General features: G+C 38.2%; 1 protein-coding gene across 3 annotated transcripts in view; it reads right to left on the minus strand.

The window, feature by feature from the left end:
• Positions 1-271: 271 nt before the first annotated feature.
• The window catches only part of LOC139726812 (protein numb-like), an 80,973-nt gene continuing 58,174 nt past the window's right edge, over positions 272-23,070 (minus strand). For all 3 annotated transcript variants that reach the window (XM_071637805.1, XM_071637804.1, XM_071637803.1), the window contains exons 4-6: positions 22,330-22,404; positions 4,545-4,685; positions 272-795 (exon numbers count right to left, since the gene is read on the minus strand). In XM_071637805.1, the coding sequence (XP_071493906.1) occupies positions 580-795; positions 4,545-4,685; positions 22,330-22,404 (432 nt within the window). In that variant the 3' untranslated portion in view covers positions 272-579. The remainder of the gene's footprint in view (positions 796-4,544; positions 4,686-22,329; positions 22,405-23,070) is intronic.

The following is a 23,070-nucleotide window of genomic DNA, read 5'->3' on the forward strand; positions in this document are numbered from 1 at the left end:
CACACACACACACACACACACACACACGCCGCAGCGTCTTCTGGCCTCTCTCCTCCAATCACCGCAGCTCGCGGTGACAATGTTTGTGTATGATGCGTACACACACACGCACACACATACACTAAAACTTTTCTCAGTGGTAGCATTACACAAACTTCGGTCGTTCGGAGTTTACGTACCATTAGGGATGGCGATCGGCTGCCTTTAACCCTGAAGGTTCACACTATAATCAAAGGAACCCAATGGGACAAATGGTGGGTTGATATTCATTTCTGTCTGTTTGGCCAATGCCACGAATAATATACTGCATTTTAATTCTACAACCTGAAACCGTTTGCTATTGATCAGAATATAACTAGGAGTTTGCGGAGCTAGTAATTAGATAAATGGTCTTTGAAGCATGTTCTTTTGAGTTCACAAAAATAACTTTTGGCATTCAAGTTCCCGAGAAATATTCTTCAAAGATTTTCCATACATGACTAGAGAAATAATCATGACTTGAAAGATATCTGGAGGCTAACAAAATTATTTATTGATGTGATTACATGATCTTGCTGCCATCCAGTGTTCATTCGAGGACTATAACTCACCATCATTTTCTTTCTCCTCCGCTGCCGACGCTTCGGCCGCCTCCATGGACTCGGTCATGGTGCCGACCCGAAAGGAGCCCTGCCGCGTGAAGCTCGTCTTGTTGACGTCGAACTCCACCTTGACCCCGCACAGCTTGTCCCTCTGCTGCTTGCGCTCGAGACACGCTGCAAAGGCACAGCCCACAGCATGGCTCAGCCGTTCACCCTGTTGCATGGAGAGGAGGATGGAGAGAGGAAGGGACCATTCATCATACTGTATGAAATATCATGGTGGCCTGTTGGTTGAGTTGTGCCATTATTATCATGTACATGTCTGTACTCTTAAAAAAAAAAAAATCAAATCAAATATATACAGAGACATTATGAAGATGAAGAAAAAGATGAAGAAGAAGTTGAACGAAGCGTGGAGGATTATTTAAAATGTTAATTTTAAATTATGATATTGATATGATTATGAAATGTATTCATCATGATAATTTGATAATGCCAACTACATATTGTTATTTGTATATCCTGTATGTAATGCTTTTAGAAAACACATTTCCACTGTTTCTTTGTTTGTTGTTGGTTTGTTTGTTTTTGTACAATGAAATATTCGATTGGATTGACTTGAAGCCAATCTTACAATAGTTAATCCTGCATAAACTGAACGCCAATGAAAAGTCTTCATTTCATAGCATACAAGATTGCTGTTTAATACATGAATGACACAGATAGCACCGGGCATACTAATATAATATGATCTTACAAGTGTATGTTACTCTTGTTATGTCTTTCCAGCAAAAATGACAGCAGATGAGAGTTAACAAAAACATAAAAGAAGAAGCAATTCTTGTTGTTGGAACACTGCCTATACCTTTCATCACCATTATATAATACTCACCCAGCACGTAAATTTGTGTAAGATGCAACTATCTCATGTTTCTGTCATATGACACATGATTTCTTTGATATACAACTCCACCTTTGGGAATGTTGCCACACTCCATTAAACTGTGAAGTTCAGTTGACAGGAAAGTTGCCTTTGAAATCGATTCTGCACTTTCGTTCTTTTCTTTGGACTGTTTTCTCTTAGGATTCTAATTTCAAAACATGTTGTAGAACTACCGGTAATCATCTGCTTATATGGCTTCCTGGAAGTGATGAAGCTGTGCTGTATTTTCCCTTACTGGGAAAGTTCATTGAGCACTTAAGATATTGAATACTTCAAAGTCAGTACTGGAGTTCTCTTCTTTTTTTTTAACTCTTGCTACATAGAGAAATGTCCAGTATGTGATCTTTTCATCTCTTTTTCCATCATTTGCAACTTGACAAAATATGGTTAACTGGGTTTTTGTACATTTCTCTCTATCCCTCACTCAACTCAAATCTTCAAATCCAATATATTGTACAGATACATTGTATGGAGGCTGGAGTAAAGGCTACCTCTTGTTTCTCTCAGAATCAAACTCTGTAGACCTGACTTAAAGCGACACACACACAATTGGACATGAGAAAAGTGTAGGTAATACCTACCCATCCCCATCCATATTGCCTTCAGGAGTTGTGACTACATTAGGTTGGCAAATTGTGTGTACATCGAATTATCTCTCACTGAATAGCAATCAAGTATTATGGTAGTAACCTCACAAAATACAGACATCAGCCCAACCCCCACCCCCCCCCACCCCGCAAATTTAAAAGTTACTGAATACTGATAAAAAGAATATTAACAATTATACATCAAAATGTACACACTGTCAGAAGTATTATTGTAAGTTAAGAATCATGCTTATCAGCTCATTATCACTGAAATGATTACTGTTATGTCCTATCAGTCTGTTCTGTGCAAACAGAAAGTGGTCCCCCACTGTCATGCAATGACATCTCTAATTTTACCACTGATGACTTTAATAGTTGTGCACATATCTCTGATATCTTGGAAGTGATGGTCTTTAAAGGGTTAAACTGGAATATATGCAAGGGCCAAGTCTCCTCTCCTCTGTGCCTCACAACGAAGAAATAAGAGACAGGCAAGGGCCTATATTGATCAGTGACCTAACCAGGAGGTTGTGGTATTTGTCCATGTGGCAGACACGTGTGTGCCTTGAGGTTGCGCAATCCGTAGCTGCTTTTACCCTTGGTGAATAGGCAGGGCCCCTAACAACAGTATGATATCCTACAGCATATTTTGACAGTTGTTTACAGACCAAATAGCTTACGTCACTCTGGTATCAAATGTTGCCCAATTCAGTATCGATGAGAGCAATATGTTGACGAATAGACCATAACATAGTGATTTATTTGTGCTTCTATTGTTTCCCTCAGGAGGTGATAATGAATAATTCATGGAGGTAACAATCATTCTCCCAGGGTTGTTTGTCTACTTTTGCTTTTGATTTGTTTTGTTTGCCTCTCCAACGTTGTCTGGCCCTCCATTCTCCATGGTAACACAGACAGATGAGCTCGTTGCATAATCATTCCAGAGGGTAGATTTGCCATGGGATTTCTGTTTCAGGTCTGTTGTGTAGTTACCTCCTCCATTAAAATTAACCTGCCTTACATAGTAAACTGCCAATTTCCAAGCTAATCTTTCCCACCGCCATTTTGTCCTGGTTTTAGCAATCCATGATACTTTAATAATGACAAACTTACTTTTGGAAGCTTTACATTGCAATGCTATCTTTGTCTTTCTTTATCCCCCCCCCTTCACTTCATGACCCAAATTGCTTTGGAGAGCAAAATAGGATAACAACTTACGATTTTGATGACCATAATATATTTTCTGTGCAACGACATGACATTATTGCTGAACGTGGCAAATAAATGAGAACCTCTGATGCAACAAGTTCATTTCTAATGCATTCTTTTAAAGTCACTTTACAAGGTACATAGCTTTACTGTGTCCTGATTTGTATAGCTGTTGAATGATAGACTAAACTCATACATCTGCAGACCTTGCCTCCTAACAAATTCTACTGTGAACAGACTTTCATACTTTGAGTTTGTTTTCATATTTTAGCACTTTGATAGTCCCTTATGGACACTTTGCCAAATTTCTACACACACCAAACATCCAAAAATATGACTGAGTGAATATGAAAACAACAATGGTTACACAAATTTGCCCTTTTGAAGACTTTAATATTCATGACCGACAGACAATAATCATTAACTCTTTATGTGCCACATTTGCACTTCCAAATCAGTCGACGGCATGCCAACTTCGCATATTCCGATCAAAAGCACAAAGCCGCCAAAACAGACCGATAAATCGTCAAATGCCACGATACGATGAAAGTGTTTCTCGTGATTCCATTCCTGCCACAGGTAGCTTGATTTTATGTGGTGATTGGCTATCAAGTGGTGTTCCCTACTGGATTTGCGAGTAAATTCCAAGTTTCTAGAACTGTTACTACAATAATATGGCTATTGGTCATGTGAAAGAAAAACGATTGTAGATTTGTCATACAATTTACATCAGAGCAAAGTTTGGCATTTTCTCGACAACTTTGCTCATTACATTTCCAGGTAACAAAAATCTACTTCAACTTAAAGAGATTTGAAAAGCGGATTGTTTCTCCAAAGCATGGCTACATTGGTGTCTCAGAATAATGTGGCACACAAGGGGTTTAAACCATGGCACATAAAATTCCTGGATTACTACCAAAATTTGTTTATATGTTCCTCGTGTTATTTTCAACCTTTCCTTTAAGTTTCATCCAAATCCGTCTACAACTTTAGAAGTTATTTTGCACACAGACAAACCAACCAACCAACCAACCAACCAACCAACCAACAAATAAACAAATAAACAAACGCCTATGAAAACATAACCTCCTCCCTTGGCAGAGGTAACAAACGATAATAAACTGTTCCGTACGGGAACCTGGTAGCCTGTTCATTATAAAGTCTATGGGCATTTCAGAATTCAGTATGGAACGGGTTAAAGGGAGGGGGAGGGAAAGAACTTACAGGCTCCCTGAGTGAGTGGAAACAGTGGCACAGCCATCTCCTGGTGGTTCCATCCCGACAGATGTAGGAGAAGCCCTTGTCATTGTTCCTGTCCGGTGCGCAGAAGGACACTTTTTCTATCGTCTGGTCGACAATGAGGCCCTGTGGAGGGTAAAATGATTCAAAAAAAATTTACCATTAGAAATGAAATGATACATTAAAATCCGACAAGAAATTCATAATAAACACTCATACTGTAAAGCAAGAAATGTTCACGGCATGAAATTTTCGCGAATTGCAGCCGATGGCCCTTTTCGTGACATGAAGTTTCCACGAATTGACACTGACATTCAATGCATACCGAGCAGACCAAAACTTTCGCATTCATTTTAATTTCGTGAATCTTGGCTCTCGCAGAATTCACAAAATTAAAATGTATGCTTACGTCGCTCATTTTACAATAGGCCTGTTTGTTCTTTGAAGCAGTCCTGGCTTGATGTTTTCATTTCTTAATCAGACACCCACTCACACACAAACACATAATACACACATAAACAATTAGGTTATGCATTGGCTAGAGTCCTGAATTATATGGAAATATGTGTATATCTGTTGCCATACAGCTTTTGGGAGAACGCACCTGTCACAATTCATTTTTTTTAAAAGAATATCTTCTATGTTGAGAGCAAATCTTCCTATCTAAGAACCAGTGGGACTCCTTCCTGTACAGTAGGATCAAATCACTGTTTTGAAGTAGTGCTTAAATATCAATGCAATGCTCAAGCGAGGCGAGGGGACTACATTGTGCAGCAACATGCACTGTTGCAATTCTGTTTAATGCAGACTTGAATGCATCACCAGTTTTGAGCTAGCACATCATTCACACAGGTGCACACTGACAATAGGTCAGCAGGAATTACTCTGAAAAACAGCAGGCAAGATTTGAGTGGCAATAATTTGCCGTGGAATTCCGGAACTCTCCTTTCAACATCACAGTACTGCCTGATTCTATGCCTCTGGCTATCAAACAACCGACCCATCTCTCTACTGGCGGACTTAATACTGTCATATTGTATGCCAGGAGAGTGCTTGTTGTGTAATTGTACAGTAAAAACTTTGAAAATATCTAGCCTTTGGCACTTGAGACAACACTACTATTTTTTAGAATGATGGTAGGTTTGGAAAATGTACCCCACATAAAACTGTTCAGTAAAAAGAACAAACACAAATGCAGAATCAGGACAAACTACCAGAAGGCATCATATGTAGAAGAGAAAATGTTTTCACTGTTGGTACCCATGGACAGTTTCAGTTTTCGTTGTACTAAGTATGTTCCCATGGGTTGCTTGATCTCAATTACACAACTAGAAATATTAGTTGCCCTGCTGCCACACAAAAATGTATTTTCCATCAAAATCTAATACATACTGTATACACCGAATATTTCGCGAGGTTTTAATTTTTGCGAATTTCTCGAGTCAGGTGCCATTCGCGAATCAGGTGCCATTCGCAAAATTTAAGACACGCGAAAATATTGACTCTGATCACGATGTGAATGTGACGTTCGCGTGTACATTTCTCTGTTCAGTAGGCCTACACGACTCCACGATCGCGAATTTAACCACTCGCGAAATCGTATCCCTGATTCACAAAAATTTAGACTCACGAAATATATGGCGTATACAGTATTCCATCAACTTGATACTGACATATGTTAAGTGTAGCAATTATTCCCCCTGCTTTCTGATAGCAGTTTATAGTCAAGTGCTCTTTCATTATGTTAGAAAAGTGAATTTTTGTGGAATTTTCTTTTTATATTTTCTTTATATTGTTGTCCGCACATACGTCATACCTCTAGTAGTCTCCTCATCCAGCAGTTCCAACACCAAAATTTAAAAAAAATCATAACTTTTGCATCGATTGTCTGATTTTCCTCAAATTTCCACTGATGTGTTCTACTAATGTTGCTGCTTTTACTCAATCCACATTGCTCTTTGGGTTTGGGTTCCCTTTAAGAATCACAACAGGGAATACTGGTCTATAACTGATAGGATGCCTAACCAATTTGTCTGGTGATAAAAATTGGTTGCATTTTAAATGAGGTAACCCTGCTGAATAAAGTCATCATGTACATGTATTGTGTATTGTGTGTGTGTGCGTGTGTGTGTGTGTTGTGCGAGATGCCACAGGTATCACGGGTGTTATAGTTCCATAAATATGAAACCCGTGGCCTTGTAGTGCTGGATGTCAGCAGCCATGGTAATTGGTTTGGGCATAATTGAAAGGGACAATGGGAAATGGATGATTCTCTTCCTCTCGAGCAAATTACTGCTGCCCTGGCCTACTATCCAAAAAAAAAAAAAAAAAAAAGGAAAAAATGCTCAGTATTGAGCACTGGAATACAGAAAAGCAGGTTGAGTATAATCATGGAGGTACAAAGCAAGAGCTTTGACACTATTGAATTTCATATTTCTTGTCATGGGAGAGCAGCCAGGAGTTCCATGAAATAGGCCCCTACTATCAAGTATTTTAAGACAGACAAAATTCACCTACAGTACATCTGCTCTATATCAGGTTTAATGCATTTCTTTTTCTTAAAATGTACTTCTTTGGGTCGACTACTACTAGCATAGTAGTTAGGTATTTTCACCCTTGTTGACAATATACAAATGTACCATTTCTGCAATGTAATACAATTTATGGATTCTCCCCCCCCCCCCCCCCCCCCCCCCCACCAACAGCCTAGTAGCGAAGTATTTCAGTCACCTGCTCCCTCCCAATACATTCCATGGGCAGGAATTCACTTAACTGTTGCTTGGACCCCGTTTACAGTGCGAGGCGAGGCCGCGGCTGAGCCCGCCTTCATTTCAATGCAAATGTGCATAAGGCCAAATGCGGGGCCAAAATTGGCCGCGCATTTGGCCACGCTCTGGAGGTGGTCTCGGCCACGGCCGAACCGCGGCCGAGCCCAGCCTTTTCTCAGTGTAAACGCAAACTGGGCCAAATGTGCAGCCAATTTTAGTCTGGCTTCCAAACCCTCTGCCCGTACTATTTCGCTATTCAGGATATTAACCCCCTTAACATCGAAATCTAGTATAGTTTAAGGTGGTTTTGTCCTGCAAAGGATTTCTCCTTCGGCAAAGGCCTTTGCCCGAACGGCGACTTTGTCGCCACGGAATCCAGTTGGCAAAGGGTCTGAAAACCAGACTATACGAAATTGCGTTTGTTTACAAGCAGAGCGCCACTACGACAAAATATTGAAAGGTTTGAATTAAAAGCGCGGCCGAGCCCGACAGTGTAAACTGACAAAATTGCGGGGCTTGGCCCCGCAATTGAGGCTGGGCTCGGCCCAGCCCCGCAATTGAAGCTGGGGTCGGCCCAGCCCCGCACTGTAAACAGGGTCTAGGTAGGGCAAACCTCTTTCTTTGAGCCATAGCCATTTTGAGCATGTGCCCAGGGCCCCACATACATCAGATTAGTTGTAACATTCACATGGTCAAAGTTCTTACAAATATTTGGCGATTTTCTTTGAAAGTAAGTTCAGCATCATTTTTATTTCTCTTAGTCTTACTATTCTTATCTCATCTTGTATTTTTTCCCCTGTGGGTTAAAACTGCCCTTACAAATATTTCACATATTCTTTTTTGTCTATATAAAGGCTTTAATTCATATTCATCTTAGAGTTTTATGGCATCAGGTAAATGGTATAGGGATTATGCTGGAGAGATAGATAGACAGATAGATACTAGTAGATAGAGAGTGAGAGAGAGAGAGAGAGAGAGAGAGAGAGAGAGAAAGAGAGCGATAGAGATAGGTAGAGATGAGGCATTGCTTGTACCTCTAATTATAAATCTTGCCCAGGGCTCTGCACAACCACTCCATGTGTGGGAAGTCTAATCTACACTTCGTTGCCATGGTGACAGATGCAATTTTTAATCAATAGCCTTGGACAGAGCTGAGTAATAAACCCATTCCTCAGACTCCTACAGTCTCTCTTCACACAAAATCAAAGCCATGCATAAATCATGGTGAAAGCAAGCCGATGGTGCATTCATATTTCCACGCATATTTGGATTCTAGTTATATTACAGTGAGCAATCACTATTCAAAATATTGCATTTTATGCTACTAAGAGCAAATTATAAGGACAGTAGAAGAATATAATCTAAGCAATCTGGTATCATGTCTGGATTTCTCAGAATTTGATATGTAATGGCTGATGTGCTGTGTTATGTGAATATCCTTCATTCCTGAATTGTATATTTCCCCCTAAATTTTAGAGTCTATAAAATCTTAAGAACTAAAGGGGAAGTAACAGCTGTAGGGTTCAACAAAGTTTCAAAATACAAGTAACAAGGAAAAGTAGAAATTACGCGGTGCGTAATATATGTCCCCGCCGGAAGTAGCATTTAGTAGCAAAATGTACAATATAGGTAAAAAGATCAAGGTCAAAGGTCAAAGAAGTCAAAGGTCAAAATTCTATGTAGAAGTTTTGAAGCCCTCACCTAGTGCCATCACATAAAGCAAACGGAATCAAAATCGGGTTACAAATGGCGAAGGAGTAGCATTTTGTAGCCAATGTACAATATAAGTAATAAAATCAAGGTCAAAGGTCAAAGAAGTCAAAGGTCAAAATTCTGTGTAGAAGTTTTGAAGCCCTCACCTAGTGCCATCACATAAAGCAAACGGAATCGAAATCGGGTTAGAAATGGCGAAGGAGTAGCATTTGGTAGCAAAATGTACAATACAGGTCAAAAATCAAGGTCAAAGGTCAAAGAAGTCAAAGGTCAAAATTCTGTGTAGAAGTTTTGAAGCCCTCACCTAGTGCCATCACTTAAAGCAAACGGAATTGAAATCGGGTTACAAATGGCGAAGGAGTAGCATTTTGTAGCAAAATGTACAATATAGGTAAAAAATCAAGGTCAAAGGTCAAAGAAGTCAAAGGTCAAAATTCTGTGTAGAAGTTTTGAAGCCCTCACCTAGTGCCATCACATAAAGCAAACGGAATCAAAATCGGGTTAGAAATGGCGAAGGAGTAGCATTTTGTAGGCAATGTACAATATAGGTCAAAAATCAAGGTCAAAGGTCAAAGAAGTCAAAGGTCAAAATTCTGTGTAGAAGTTTTGAAGCCCTCACCTAGTGCCATCATATAAAGCAAACAGAATCAAAATCGGGTTAGAAATGGCGAAGGAGTAGCATTTTGAAGCAAAATGTACAATATAGGTCAAAGGTCAAGGTCAAAGGTCACAACTGAAATTCTGTATAAAAGTTTCAAAGCTCCCATGTAGTGCTATCATATAAAGCAAACAGAATCAAAATCGGGTTAGAAATGGCAAAGGAGTAGCATTTTGAACATTTTGATCACACACGGACGCACGGACGGACAGACGGACAGACGGACACACGGACACACACACGTACGGAGCCCGTTTCATAGTCCCCTGCTCGAACTCGTTCGGCGGGGACAATTATGTGTGAACTATTCAAACAAAATTCTACACACTCCTAGTTATTTATGCCTAGTAAAAAAAAAAAAATAAATAAATAAAATATTTTGAAAATTCAGTGTAAAAATGTCTACTTGAGTGAATAAAATAATACTACAACATCCTGAATGTACAGTTCACAGTAAAGCATTCCTACATAAAAACAGAACTAGATTGGTTCTAGCATTGTACATACTGATCTCAAGGATTTTTATTTTCAATGTTTAGAAACATTTACATCTCAAACGATAACAGAAATCACTTGGCAATAGGTTATTTCTAACAGAAACTGTTTCCACATGGTTTTGAAATGGATTTTGGAACAATACCCTCACACAGTATGTCTCAAATTCCAAATGCTGATGCTCTCATACCAATCCCCTATAAGCAAACTGATACTTCAATTTCTTATCAAAGACATTTTTGAAAGGAGAACTAATACCTATCTGTACAACTTCATTCTATGATGACGATCATGTGTATGAATCTGAAATGGCTATACAGTGTAGGGACTGAATTCATATCCATTCTGATAGCTAGGCTATACTTTCCTTTAGTAACTGCTATTCAATGTGATATTTTGAGCTGTGGTAAAGTTAATATCTCAGAGCATGAAATGATCGCCATGTACTGGGTATGAACAGCCAATCTGAATCGTGGGCAAGTTTCAATTCCTGGAACGTGTACATGCCTACACCCCTAACTTGTAATGAATTGAATTGAGATAAAGCATTTATGAAGAACATTGCCAGACAGCAACAACTAAAAATAACTGCAGCTACCATGGCAATACTACCATGGTAATACCAGTGATGGCAGGTCAACAACCCGCCAACTGATGACATTCTTTTCTCTACACTGCAAAATAGAAATGCAATTATTGCAACTCCAGTATTGCAAACTGGCTTTTTATGAAACAGGGACTGAGCAATCCTGTAAAATATTCATATTCTCATACTCCACTGAATGTATGGGTAACTGGTATAACGATGCATATGTAGGCCTAGTCATACAATAACTATGATGGTCCTCACCTCAGTGCGCATTTGCACACACGTAGAGCCCTAAGAATGCTTTGTGGTGGGGGGGGGGGGGGATCAAAATAACAAAACAAAACACTGCCACTAAGAAGACCTATCAATTTGACTGCAGTACACATCTATATGAACTAAATTTACAAAAAGTTAATTGATCTCGACTTTGACCTCATTCATTGACCGTAGCGAATATCCATCAACCCTCTTTTAATTTTACGTACCTACTAAAATAATTTTTATTTACCAACTAAATTACATTCCCCACTGGATTTTTCAAAGCTGAAGCTGTAACCAGAAATCTTTAATTTTCGTTTAGTCTTCAAGTGACCTCTGACCTTCAAATGACACCCTTGTCATTACTTCCTACCAAATACAAGCACAACTGGATGTTCCTAGTTGAGGTAATAGTAATTGCTGCAAATTCACATCTACAGCCATTGTACAGTACTTGTATAAAAGAAAAGACTTAGGTATGTCATTGTATTTTTCCCTCATCCCAAAGTAGAGCATGGGGGGGGGGGGGAATCTCCTTTCGGAAAGAAGGCTAAGTGATGGTCCATCAGCACATGAAGAGTGAGTGAGGTATAAAGGCGATAACCACAAATCAGTTTGTACATTATCACTTTGACTGATCATCACAGGCGATACTCCTCCTCTGTCTTTAATCAGAGAGAGATGTGTGGGACAAAAAAAAAAAAATGTTGTCCATCTAAAGCAACTCTCACATTAGGCTACTTTAACAGGCTGCATGAAGCTAGAAACTGCATTAACCCTTTTGGCCTCTGAGCTGCCTGTGGTCACCCTGTCGAAAACTATGTGTACCCACCCTTGTGTGTATTTGTGTGTTTGTGTGTGTGTGTGTGTGTGTGTGTGTGTGAATGGGTATGTTTACGAGCAAGGTGCATTTGTTATAATGCATATCTTTGGTTTATATTATACTCTGCAATTCTGTCTCCATAGATAAATGATCAATTTGTCTAAAACCATCCAAAGTTGTATGAAACTGTTATACTGCTTCTTTCAGTGCAGCATTCTTTCCTGATATTTTGTCTGCAATCAAAGAAAAGATGATAGCTATGACAACGATGATGACAATGGAAAGGATGATAATGATCACAGTCCCATGATGAAAATATTGAAAATAATAATGATAAAACATACGAGAGCATTTGAGCATACCAGAACAGTCACTGTGGAAAGTTGACAGGCATATTATGTGGATCATAGCATTATTTTGTCATTTCTACCTTTCGATTGATAACAGTCATCGAAAAACATTTCTACCTTTCCGTTGATAACAGTCACCAAAAAACATTTCTACCTTTCCGTTGATGCAGTCACCGAAAAACACACAAAAAAATCTTTTACATTTTGTGAAAATTACTGTGCTGCAAATATCAAGGTTAATTGATTTAGTTTGCAAAGCTGCATTGGTGTGATTGTGGCTAAAGTCCATAATGTACACAGTGGTGCTGTAAGAGCTTGCCATGGTTGTGGCACGTCTACAGCGGAGGCTGTAACATGTCTACAGCAAACATATCATGAATAGGGTACCAGGTTTGCTTTTCCCCATCTCAGACATTGTAAACAATGTCTCTATTCTACCCCTCCCCCCCCCCCCCCCATCTTAAAGTCCTTGGCTGGTCTCCATGGAAACAGAGATGACTTACATGGCAGTTTCCTTACACTGTCCAGAGATTATTATATCCTTGCCTTGATATCATGAGAACATTCTGCAGCCCCATCACACTTATGTGATACTGGACAATTATCTATTACACAGACACGATTATGAGAATTTGCTGATACACAAGACTCTGTAAACCTGTTGAAGACGAGTCGTGAGTATACTGGGGTAGGTGTCTATGGGGAAATGCGTGTTGTAGCAAAATCATCCCATCCTCAGTAGATTAAAGGAGAACTCCAGATGATTTTTTTTTTGACTTTTGCATTTGAACATTTGTAAATTGGTTATACTGGGTAACCAGAATTGCAGAATTTTTAGTGACTGGGATAAGGAATAAGAATAATTTCAGAATTCATAATGAATCACAGTGAACAAGGATGATGACATACCAGCTTCACATAAGAATGCAGGATTGGGTGCTCATTGAAGGAGAACTAAAAAAAAAAAAAAGGACAGCATGCATAGCTTCTACACAGGCAAAGCTTATGAGTGTTATTGTAATGGAGTTACATTACTGCTGTAAAACATGATATCTTCGTGGCATGAAATTTTCGCGAATTGGAGCAGACAGCCTTTTTCGCAGAATGAAATTTTGCAAATTGCCTCTGGCATTCAATGCATATACAGTGTAGTGTAGGTAAGAACTTTTGATTGCATTTTAATTTTGTGAATCTTGGCTCTCGCGAAATTAAAATGCACACGAACATTCCTTGTTTTACAGTATATCACTAGAATATGGGAGTCTCACATGCCATCATTCTTGATCAGTGTAATTTGTTTGGGGTTTTTCAGAGTATTGGTTTATCTGCTCAAAGACCACAATAAATTCCGCAAATCTATACATGGCACTATTAATTTACAGACTGTATGTACTAAATGATGTGAAATTATGAAAACTGTCTGGAATTACCCTTTAAATGCTGCTTGACACACTTGTAGATATAGGAATCATCACAAGCTACAGATTTTCCAATTCTTGTCCATATGAACGGTCGGATGGCCTTGAGTTATTGATGCCTTGGTGCATGCATATCAGTGCAAGACTGATCATGGTATGATACTGTCATTTGTAAACAGTACGTGTATGGCTCTAGAAAAAATATTCCTTCAAGATTGAACAACAGATAGCAGCTTTTAGCTGGTTCCTAGGCAAGGCACAAGGGTTTGAAATATGACCCAGTTATGAGATCTCTCACGCTTCCATCTTGCCTTCCGTCACTCTAGCGGAAAATAATCGATCGAATCCTCCCTTATAAAATTGCCAGTGGACCGGAGATACTGATATGCCCTTGTGGAGACAGTTTTGAACTTTAGAAGCAGATCAATCATCACATAAAGTGATTTTGCATAACTACATGATATCAGTTATCAAATGATAACAAATGTGATATCTGTATATTATATTCATATAGTACAAATGTATGTCATGTCAAGCAAATTATCCAAGAATGTGCACCTTGTAGATCTTTACTTGAAAAAGAGAGATATATCTGATATATAAAGTTTGAATACATGTTTGGAAGCCTTACATTTTGCTTGGTACTACAGATTGATCTGGCTGTTTTTAATATGCTTACCTGTGAACTTAACATGAATTCATCTTGAACTCCTGGTCTTTGCAAGTTCATTCTTTGTTTGAATATGATTGATAAATTCCATAAATTGTTATGCTGGGCTAGCTTATGCTTTGTATCTTGTTTTGAAAATGAGTGAGGTGCCTACCCACCTGAGAAAATAAGGAAGGTAATTTGTACAAATGTGCACATGAGCTGAACTCTGAACTGACCTGTTGCCAACCCCCTGTAGAAAATTGAAAATGTATTGGGAGTCAATAGTCATGTGTGTGAGTGTGTGCTTGTGTGCCACTGATAAAGCATTCATACTTTGCACCTGGACAGGAAACTTGCTTACTAGAGCTTCCAAGGGATGGCATTCACAGTCATTTTCCCATGATTATTGTGTGGGGACTAAATTGCATGATACACTCATACACACACCGGTAGACTCCTGCACAAAGTATGCTGTTTACAGGGTTTGGAAACTGAGTAGGCCTATTACATGTATCTGAAACCTAACTTCAGAATAAGCATGAATTCCATAAAACTGTCTTTATTAATGATAGCATACTCCATCTCCAACAAAATTGTACACTATTTAGCGACCAACCCATATCACTTCAGTATTATTATGGTGTATTGTTGAACCCTAAACACCTACATGGTGTAGTTATACAGTACTTGGCAAATACACAAATACTGCAAATGAAGACAACACCTTTAGCATTTGGCAGGATTACCTGCCATCCTAAGCTATTCACTTAGGGCGTTCTCATCCTGAATTCTAATTTGAATCAACAGGCTCAAGACGGCTCTCTGAACATCATCAGCAATTCATGAAGTCGGTCGCCATCATACTATGACCAAACAATTTGGAATTCTGCCTCAGGGACTGCATTTGATTTGGAGTTTAGTATGCTGGGATAAACGCAAAATTTCTGCCTCGAGGTCCTTTTGTAATTAGGTGAAATAGATATGCAATACCTGGTATCCGCTAATGGAAACATATCATGAACACACAAAATTGGCATTCAAACAATCCATCTATCACAATGGAATGATACTATTTATCATGCAAACTAAAAAGAGGAGAAAATAATAAGGATGCTTGCAAGAAGAAAACGATGGATTTCCTGGGTTTAAAAAAGAAAATATTTGCTCAAATTGAGACTTTTGTTGCTTATGACATGACATTCTTTTTCTGCAAAATATGTGACAACAAAAAGCCTTTTAAGATTTAAAAAGAAATGGATGAATATCAATGGCATACATCACTAGCATGCCTACATCTTTAGACCTGGTGAGAACTATGCCACAAGCATGAAGCCAATATTTACCACACATCTCAGCTGTGAGTCTGACGGATATTGGCAAACAATGACAAACGCCTACAATGTAGGAGGAGGTGTATAATACATTCAAATGAACAGAGTCCAAAGATTGGCTAGGCCTGTACTTCAGCTGTATATTTATGACCTACAGTACATAGGCTGTTTGGATGCGCATTCAGAGGTGTGTGGCAAGGGGGTCTTGCTGCATTCCAAGAGCGCAGTGCATATAAACCTTGTATCCCTAAGTACCACCTAATCATCACACTAATATCATTGCATAGTTTACTAACTGAGATAATGATAGAACTTACACGTACACGTATAAGAGTATAATACCTTTGTGTTTCAAAATCACACGGAGGTATTTTACTGTAGAGTGTTTCAGACTGAGACCACCAGGCAACTGCATCAAAACCATGTAAGAATGTACGGAATGTGTTGAAAAATAAATTTCATACAAATCTGAAATCAAGTCATTTGCAGCAGCTTTAAATGATTTGCAAAGATCACTATTACAGGAAGTTACAGTACAAATTTATTCGCAAATAGAGAAGACAGTCACACCAGCTGCAAGGAATATGACAAGCATCGCGAAGACACCATATTTTAATTTGATCATGGCATTTTCTCATCCGTACGTTGTCTTCGTCATGGCTAAGTATTGTATCATTGTAGCAAAGCGGTCCATGGCATTTATACCCTCAAATCTGCACTCCATAAAAAGCTGTTGCCAGTGTTATAAGGACCTCTGCAACAGTCTTAAAACCCCGATTACTAAAATCCATTACTGAGCATCTGAGAAGTCTTGGCATGGATCCAAATGTATCTGTATCATATCCCGAGTAGGTCTATCGAAGAAATAAAATGCTCATTCCCAACGAAATCATATCATACGGGTCAGGGGTTCAGGTGAAGAACATACGAATCCTCCGTTCTAACTTGGAACGAGGGTAGGGAAGCCAGGTATAATTTGTTTACTCCCTGCCTGTGCCGCATCGTGTGCAAATCTGCCATCCAGAGATGGGTCTGTTATTTCTGTCAATCAAATTAGGTCTATGGTTTCACCATTCATTTTTTTTCAACAATTCTGAACAGCAGGCTTCAGGGGTACAAGCTTCAGACGTAAATCTCTTTCCCGTGCAAGACTCTGACGTCATCCGAGCAGAAAGCGAACGCCTAATGATACGAGCTCAGCGGAACTCCTTGTCAAGATGGTCCGCATAAGTGCTTGTTCATAAAAATGTACCTTTCAGTTTCAATTATGAAATTACATCTTTAATGAATTGCCTGAACCCATTTTCTAATGGATGCTTTCAATATAACTTCCTCCCTGAAAATCAAATTGAAATATGCAAAGAAGAATGAAACATGAAATGAAAACTATTAAATTACCCTGAAATTGAAACAATTATATGAATGTATTGTATTTTTTCAATTTATAACATGCAGAACCCATGTAAACATGTTCTCTGTACTACAAGAGCTCCTGATGAGCGGATATAAAATGACTAAATATTTGCAAGTATCCAGTTATAATTTGTATCAAATTTTTATAAATCCATCTAGGACACATCACTACTCTAGTTCCATATTCACATGAACTCTTTTAATCATTACAATATTACTGATTAAATCATAATTCATGTCAAAATATAAGAAACATTGCTGTTCACTGCAGTTATATCAAATCATTTTGTTTTGATGATCAGCTTGCTTTTCTGTAAATTGACCTTTTCAGTACAAATTTTTACTGACAAGTCTTGGACAAATGTAATCTAATGAGTTCTACCATTAAGTTAGAGTCACAATGAAGTTATTTAACTGACTCAGGGTCATTGTGATTTCTATGTTTGCATGTTTGCATGAGTGTATTATATTGAAATATATACTACACATATATGCATACATAAATGGATATATATCTTACCTCCTGGAAAACCACTGACAGTCAGCACATAAATATTATGGCATGCTGTAGCTCTCACTGAAGGTAAGAAAGTTCTAGACTCTCGTGAGAAATTGATATTGAAAGTGGGAGATCAAGAGGTTTTAAAACACCCTTATCATTGTGTGTTATTCCACATAAGAGTCTGGGGAAAAGACTATTCACTTGCAGCATACAAGTGAACATCAAAATTATTGCATGCTGTATCTATCACTGCTAAGAGAGTTCTGGACTCTTGTGGGGGGGGGGGGGGAATGATATTGAAAGTGAGAGATCAAGGGGGGTTTAAAACACCCTTATCATTGTGTGTTAAGAGTCTGGGAAAAGACTATTCACTTGCAGCATACGAGTGAACATAAAAATTATTGCATGCCGTATCTATCTGAGACTCTTGTGGGGGAAAAAAAAATGATATTGAAAGCGAGAGATCAAGAGGGTTTTAAAACACCCTTATCATTGTGTGTTAAGAGTCTGGGAAAAGACTATTCACTTGCAGCATATGAGTGAACATAAAAATTATCGCATGTTGTATAAATAATCTATCACTGTTAGAAAGAGAGTTCTGGACTCTTGTGGGGAAAAATTGGCATTGAAAATGAGAGATCAAGAGGGTTTCAATACACCCTTATCATTGTTTGTCAAGAGTCTGGAAAAAGACTATTCACTGGCAGCATCGGAGTGAACAGGTCAAAGTTCTTATAAACTCAATTTGAATGTATTCTGCTCTGCCACATATTGGTGCACACATTAATGCAATGGTCCTGACTGTACTATGAGGTTCATTCTTCCAGGCATTTCATACATGTCTGCTATTTACAGGCAAGCCAAAATGAAAACAGAAAGATGGCTTAAGTTATACACAGTGTATTATTGTAAATACAGATACTTTGCTAACAGTCTGTCTTGTCCCCCCAAAAAGAGAAAAAATGTTTGAAACCTCAGAATACCATTCTAATCAAATGATGCATTTGTTTGTATCATTCGATGCTGAAGTTAAAATTCACTGATGTCAGGGGGCACAAAAGAATTAAATCCATATTTAAATTTTACTGCCACTTCATTGTTTCACAGGCAAGATGGCAGGCAACATTCAAAACAGCATTGTCTTCTTCAAAAGGCATTAGCCACAATGCCTACCAGCACATCCACAAATGCTGAATTTAATGACAGTATTTGAATGCACAAGCTTCTTACTTAAATGCCACAAGATTGTAAACATATAACAGACATGTCAGGATTTCCCCGAGTTTGGAAACATATTCATATTTATGAACAGTTTAGGAATATACTGCCATGATATCCATATATTTAAAGGACAAGTTCACCTTCATAAACATATGGATTGAGAAAATGCAACAATATTAGTGGAACACATCAGTGAAAGTTTGAGGAAAATTGGACAATCGATGCAAAAGTTATGAATTTTTTTAATTTTTGTGTTGGAACCGCTGGATGAGGAGACTACTACAGCTTGTGAGTCATATGCGTACAACAGTATAAAGAAAATATAAAAGAAAATTCAACATATTTTCACTTTTTTCGCATAATAAAAGAGCAATTGACTTGCCTCTTTCTAAAGGCAGGGGGAATAATATTACCCATAACATTTATCGGTAACGAGTCAGGGGAATGTGTACTTTTTTCAAAAGATGGAATTTTGTGAAATTCTCTTTATATTTTCCTTATATTGTTGTACGCATGTGACATCTAAGTTATTCATACACTGCAGTAGTCTTCTCATCCAGCGGGTACTGCAAAAAAAACTTCAAAAATTCATAACTTTTGAACGGATTGTCTGATTTTCCTCAAACTTTCAATGATGTGTTCTACTAATATTGCTACATTCTCTCAATCCTTATGTTTATGAAGGTGAACTTGTCCTTTAAAAAATGCTGTTTTCTATGAAAAGGAAAAAACTAACTTTTTTTTTGTTTTTTTGTTTTGTTGTTGTTGTTGTTGTTGTTTTTTTTTTTTTTGGGGGGGGGGTCAGAATACATCTCATACCCAAACCAACCAGCATAATCACTCATGAGCTATATATGAGCAGCATCTGAGATGACAAAACTTTTGATACAAAAGCACATATAAAATATTGCCCATATATTGAGACTTGCTAATGTTGGGTGCAAATTTTCCTAAACGATGAACAATATCAGAGCAAAATACCATTCACTCCATGAAACGATGCAAAAGTGTTTACAATGGTGCTGACTTCACACAGAGCTACAAGATGACATCTGCCATGTGCTGTATATTTCCAATGGAATTTCTCTTCATAAAAACAACATCAGAACACTTAGGTTTCATTCAGACACAAAATCAGGTCTTGCATCCAACAGAGTTGGCAAAACTGAAGCGAAAATGATGATCAAAAGATACCATACGTCAAGCTGAGCTATACTGTAAAACGAGAAATTTTCGCGTGCATTTTAATTTCGCGAATTTCGCGAGCGCCAAAATTTGCGAAATTAAAATGCACGCAAAAGTTTTTGCCTACACTACATGCATTGAACGCCAGTGGCAATTCGCAAAAATTTCATGCCGCGAAAAAGGCTGTCAGCTCCAATTCGCGAAAATTTCATGCCGCGAATATTTCATGTTTTACAGTATATTCCATATAACTTGTCTTGTACAGCTTACATTTTCATTTCATCTCCCTGCTACAGTATGAAGTGGCATGCATGAAATGATATAAAAGAATACTCCTCCCCTTACCACCCCCAAAATATTCATAGACTTTTTAATAGCCAATGCAGGAAAGATTTTAATAGTGAAACACTTGATTGAAATGTACAGAAAATCAATAAATCCATTACAAAAGTGTAGGAATTACGAAAGTTTCTAGTTTTTCCATGTGGCACAACCTGTCCCACCACTGGAATAATATGAATAAGCTATTAAAAAGCTGAACTAGGAATGTTGCTATGGCGACTGGTATGCTTCCGCCATAATGTATAATTCTCCTAATAGGTCTGTAGTACGTCTTGACAATGTGTGATGACAGTTTCATCTTAATGGCAAAATATTAAAATGACATGTTATAATGCATTGAGTGTTCACTTTCCTTGAACTAGATTTGATTGGAGGAATGGCTACATTTTCTGAGAGCATGTAATGGGGATTTGATGACTTTTAACCCTTTTATAAGTCTATGCATTGGGCAATATCAAGGTATGAAGAAAAAGTGTAATTTCTGTATTAAATAGTAAATTGTTAGAATTTTTACCTGGCCTTTGACCCTTGACCTTTGACCCTATGACCTTAAAATTCCCAAGAGAATCACTGTCAGGCAGAAAAAAATGCATGAATTAATTTCATGATACCTTCAGCCCCTTCTGAGATATGGAGGAAGAAGTGAAATCAAGCACATTCACTTGACCTTTGACCTTTTGGCCTTTGACCTTCTTGGCCAAAAACTTCCCAGAGAATCTCTACTGGATAATACATGTATACACTAAGTTTCAAGAAAAATCTTGCAGGCATTGCATAAATATGATGGAAAAAGTGAAATTTAATGAGTTGACCTTGACCTTTGAACCCTGATCTTGACCTCATGACCCCAAAATTCCCTCGATAATCACTACCAGTCAGTACATGCATGTGTACTATGTTCCATGAGGACACCTGGAATGCTTTCCAAGATATGGAGAAAAAAAAATGAAATTTTAACATTTGCAATTGACCTTTGACCTTGGACCTCATGTCCCAAAACTCTTACTACAGAATCTTAAATGGTTAATACATGTATGCACTAAGTTTGAAGAAAATACCTTCAGGCATTGCATAGATATGGGGGAAATAGTGAAATTTTGTGCATTTGACCTTGACCTTTTGACCTGTGACCTTGAGCATGTGTGCCCATAGGTTGATAGGCACAACTTCACCCCCTCATACATATACCTGCCAAGTTTCATTAGGATACCTCAAACAGTTTTTGAGTTATTTTTTAGTTTTTAGTTTTTTAGTTAATTGTTTACGGACGGACTGACAACCCGAAAACATAATGCCTTCGGCGACACTTCGTGGCAGAGGCATAAAAACTTTAGTTCACTATAAAAAGAACACACTCCCCTTACTTGTTGTCTAGACAAGGAATAATTTCCCTTGTTGAAATTGAATAGCAATTTTAGTCGATGGACATACATTTTAAACAAAATGGTTTACAAGTCATGTAATGAAATTGCTATGCAAATGACATTTTGTACGGCAGTCGTACAAAAAAGCATAGCAAATTGCTATGCAATGCCAGTTAAACTATTCCCTGCTAGATATGGTAAGTTGGGTAAGTTACTATACCCCATGCCTTCCGCAGAAGGTGGGTCCAGTGCTCTTGTGGTGTCCTTGCAACATTAACTAATGTAAAGTTCATCTCATCAAAGGTTTCTTCATAATTCTTCTACTACTGCAACCCTACAAATCATTGTTTGGATCCAATCTAGACTGGGCGGCGCATAAATTTCCTGCAAATTGAAAATTAATTATCTTTTCATGGATTGTCTGATTATCGTGAAGCTCTAACAGGTTGTTCTTCTGATCTTTCCGCATCTTTTGGCTGAATCCACACACACACAGTTTGGGGAAACTTTCCCTTTAACTGTCTACTGTTAATTGTGAGAGTCATACAGTGCGGTGTCCAATATCAGGAACACTATTGCAGAACATTCATGAGTGTCGACCCTAGGCAAAATGTTCCCCAGGCAAATCTTTCATTATATTTTTTCCACATATTTCATTAAAAGTCATTGGAGGCTTAATGTAACTTACTTTGCTTTCTTCTTCCACAACCCGCAGTCCATCAGACGAAACCCACAGGACAGCTCGCAGCTTCTTCCTTGTGCTCTGTACAAAACAAACACACAAATGAACAAAGTAACAAGTCAAAGAAATTTCTGTGTACAGTTGAACCTCTCTTATCCGGCCTCCCTTTATCCGGATCTCTCTATTATACGGACGCAATCTCGCCGTGATTTTTTTTCAAATAATTACGGGAGGAAAGGGGGATTCCCAACTCCTTGAGAACTCCTACACAAACACACATGAATTACATATTACTTCCAACATGATTAACATACATTACATCAAATTTCCTTCCAAATTGCTTACCTTCAGACATTTTAACATCTCCAAACATCCCCAAATCATCACAAGAACATGGACAGATTATGTGCTCGAGTCCTCTCATATCGCATTGCCACATATAGGTCCATACACAGCCGTCGATATGACTAGATAGACATGCATTGTTTCGAGTCATTGGCTGAGCAACAAATGATATTGAACACTCAAAAATTGTTCACACACAGTACACACACAAAGAGAGAGAGAGGGAGACCATCTAACAATGGCGACCTATACAGTTGACTTTGCCGAGCCGTGATGATCGAATTTTGAAGCGTAGTTTCGTCGACTCGTACTGTTTATAAGATCTACTTGATACATTTCTTAATAATTATTTAGGTGAATCATCCCTAGAATTTATAAAAGAAAATGATTTCATTCTTGCAA

The sequence above is a fragment of the Diadema antillarum genome, unplaced genomic scaffold (assembly GCF_040938485.1).
Source record: "Diadema antillarum isolate AM-2024a unplaced genomic scaffold, OU_Dant_1.0 seq00000100_RagTag, whole genome shotgun sequence".
Lineage (NCBI taxonomy): Eukaryota > Metazoa > Echinodermata > Echinoidea > Diadematoida > Diadematidae > Diadema > Diadema antillarum.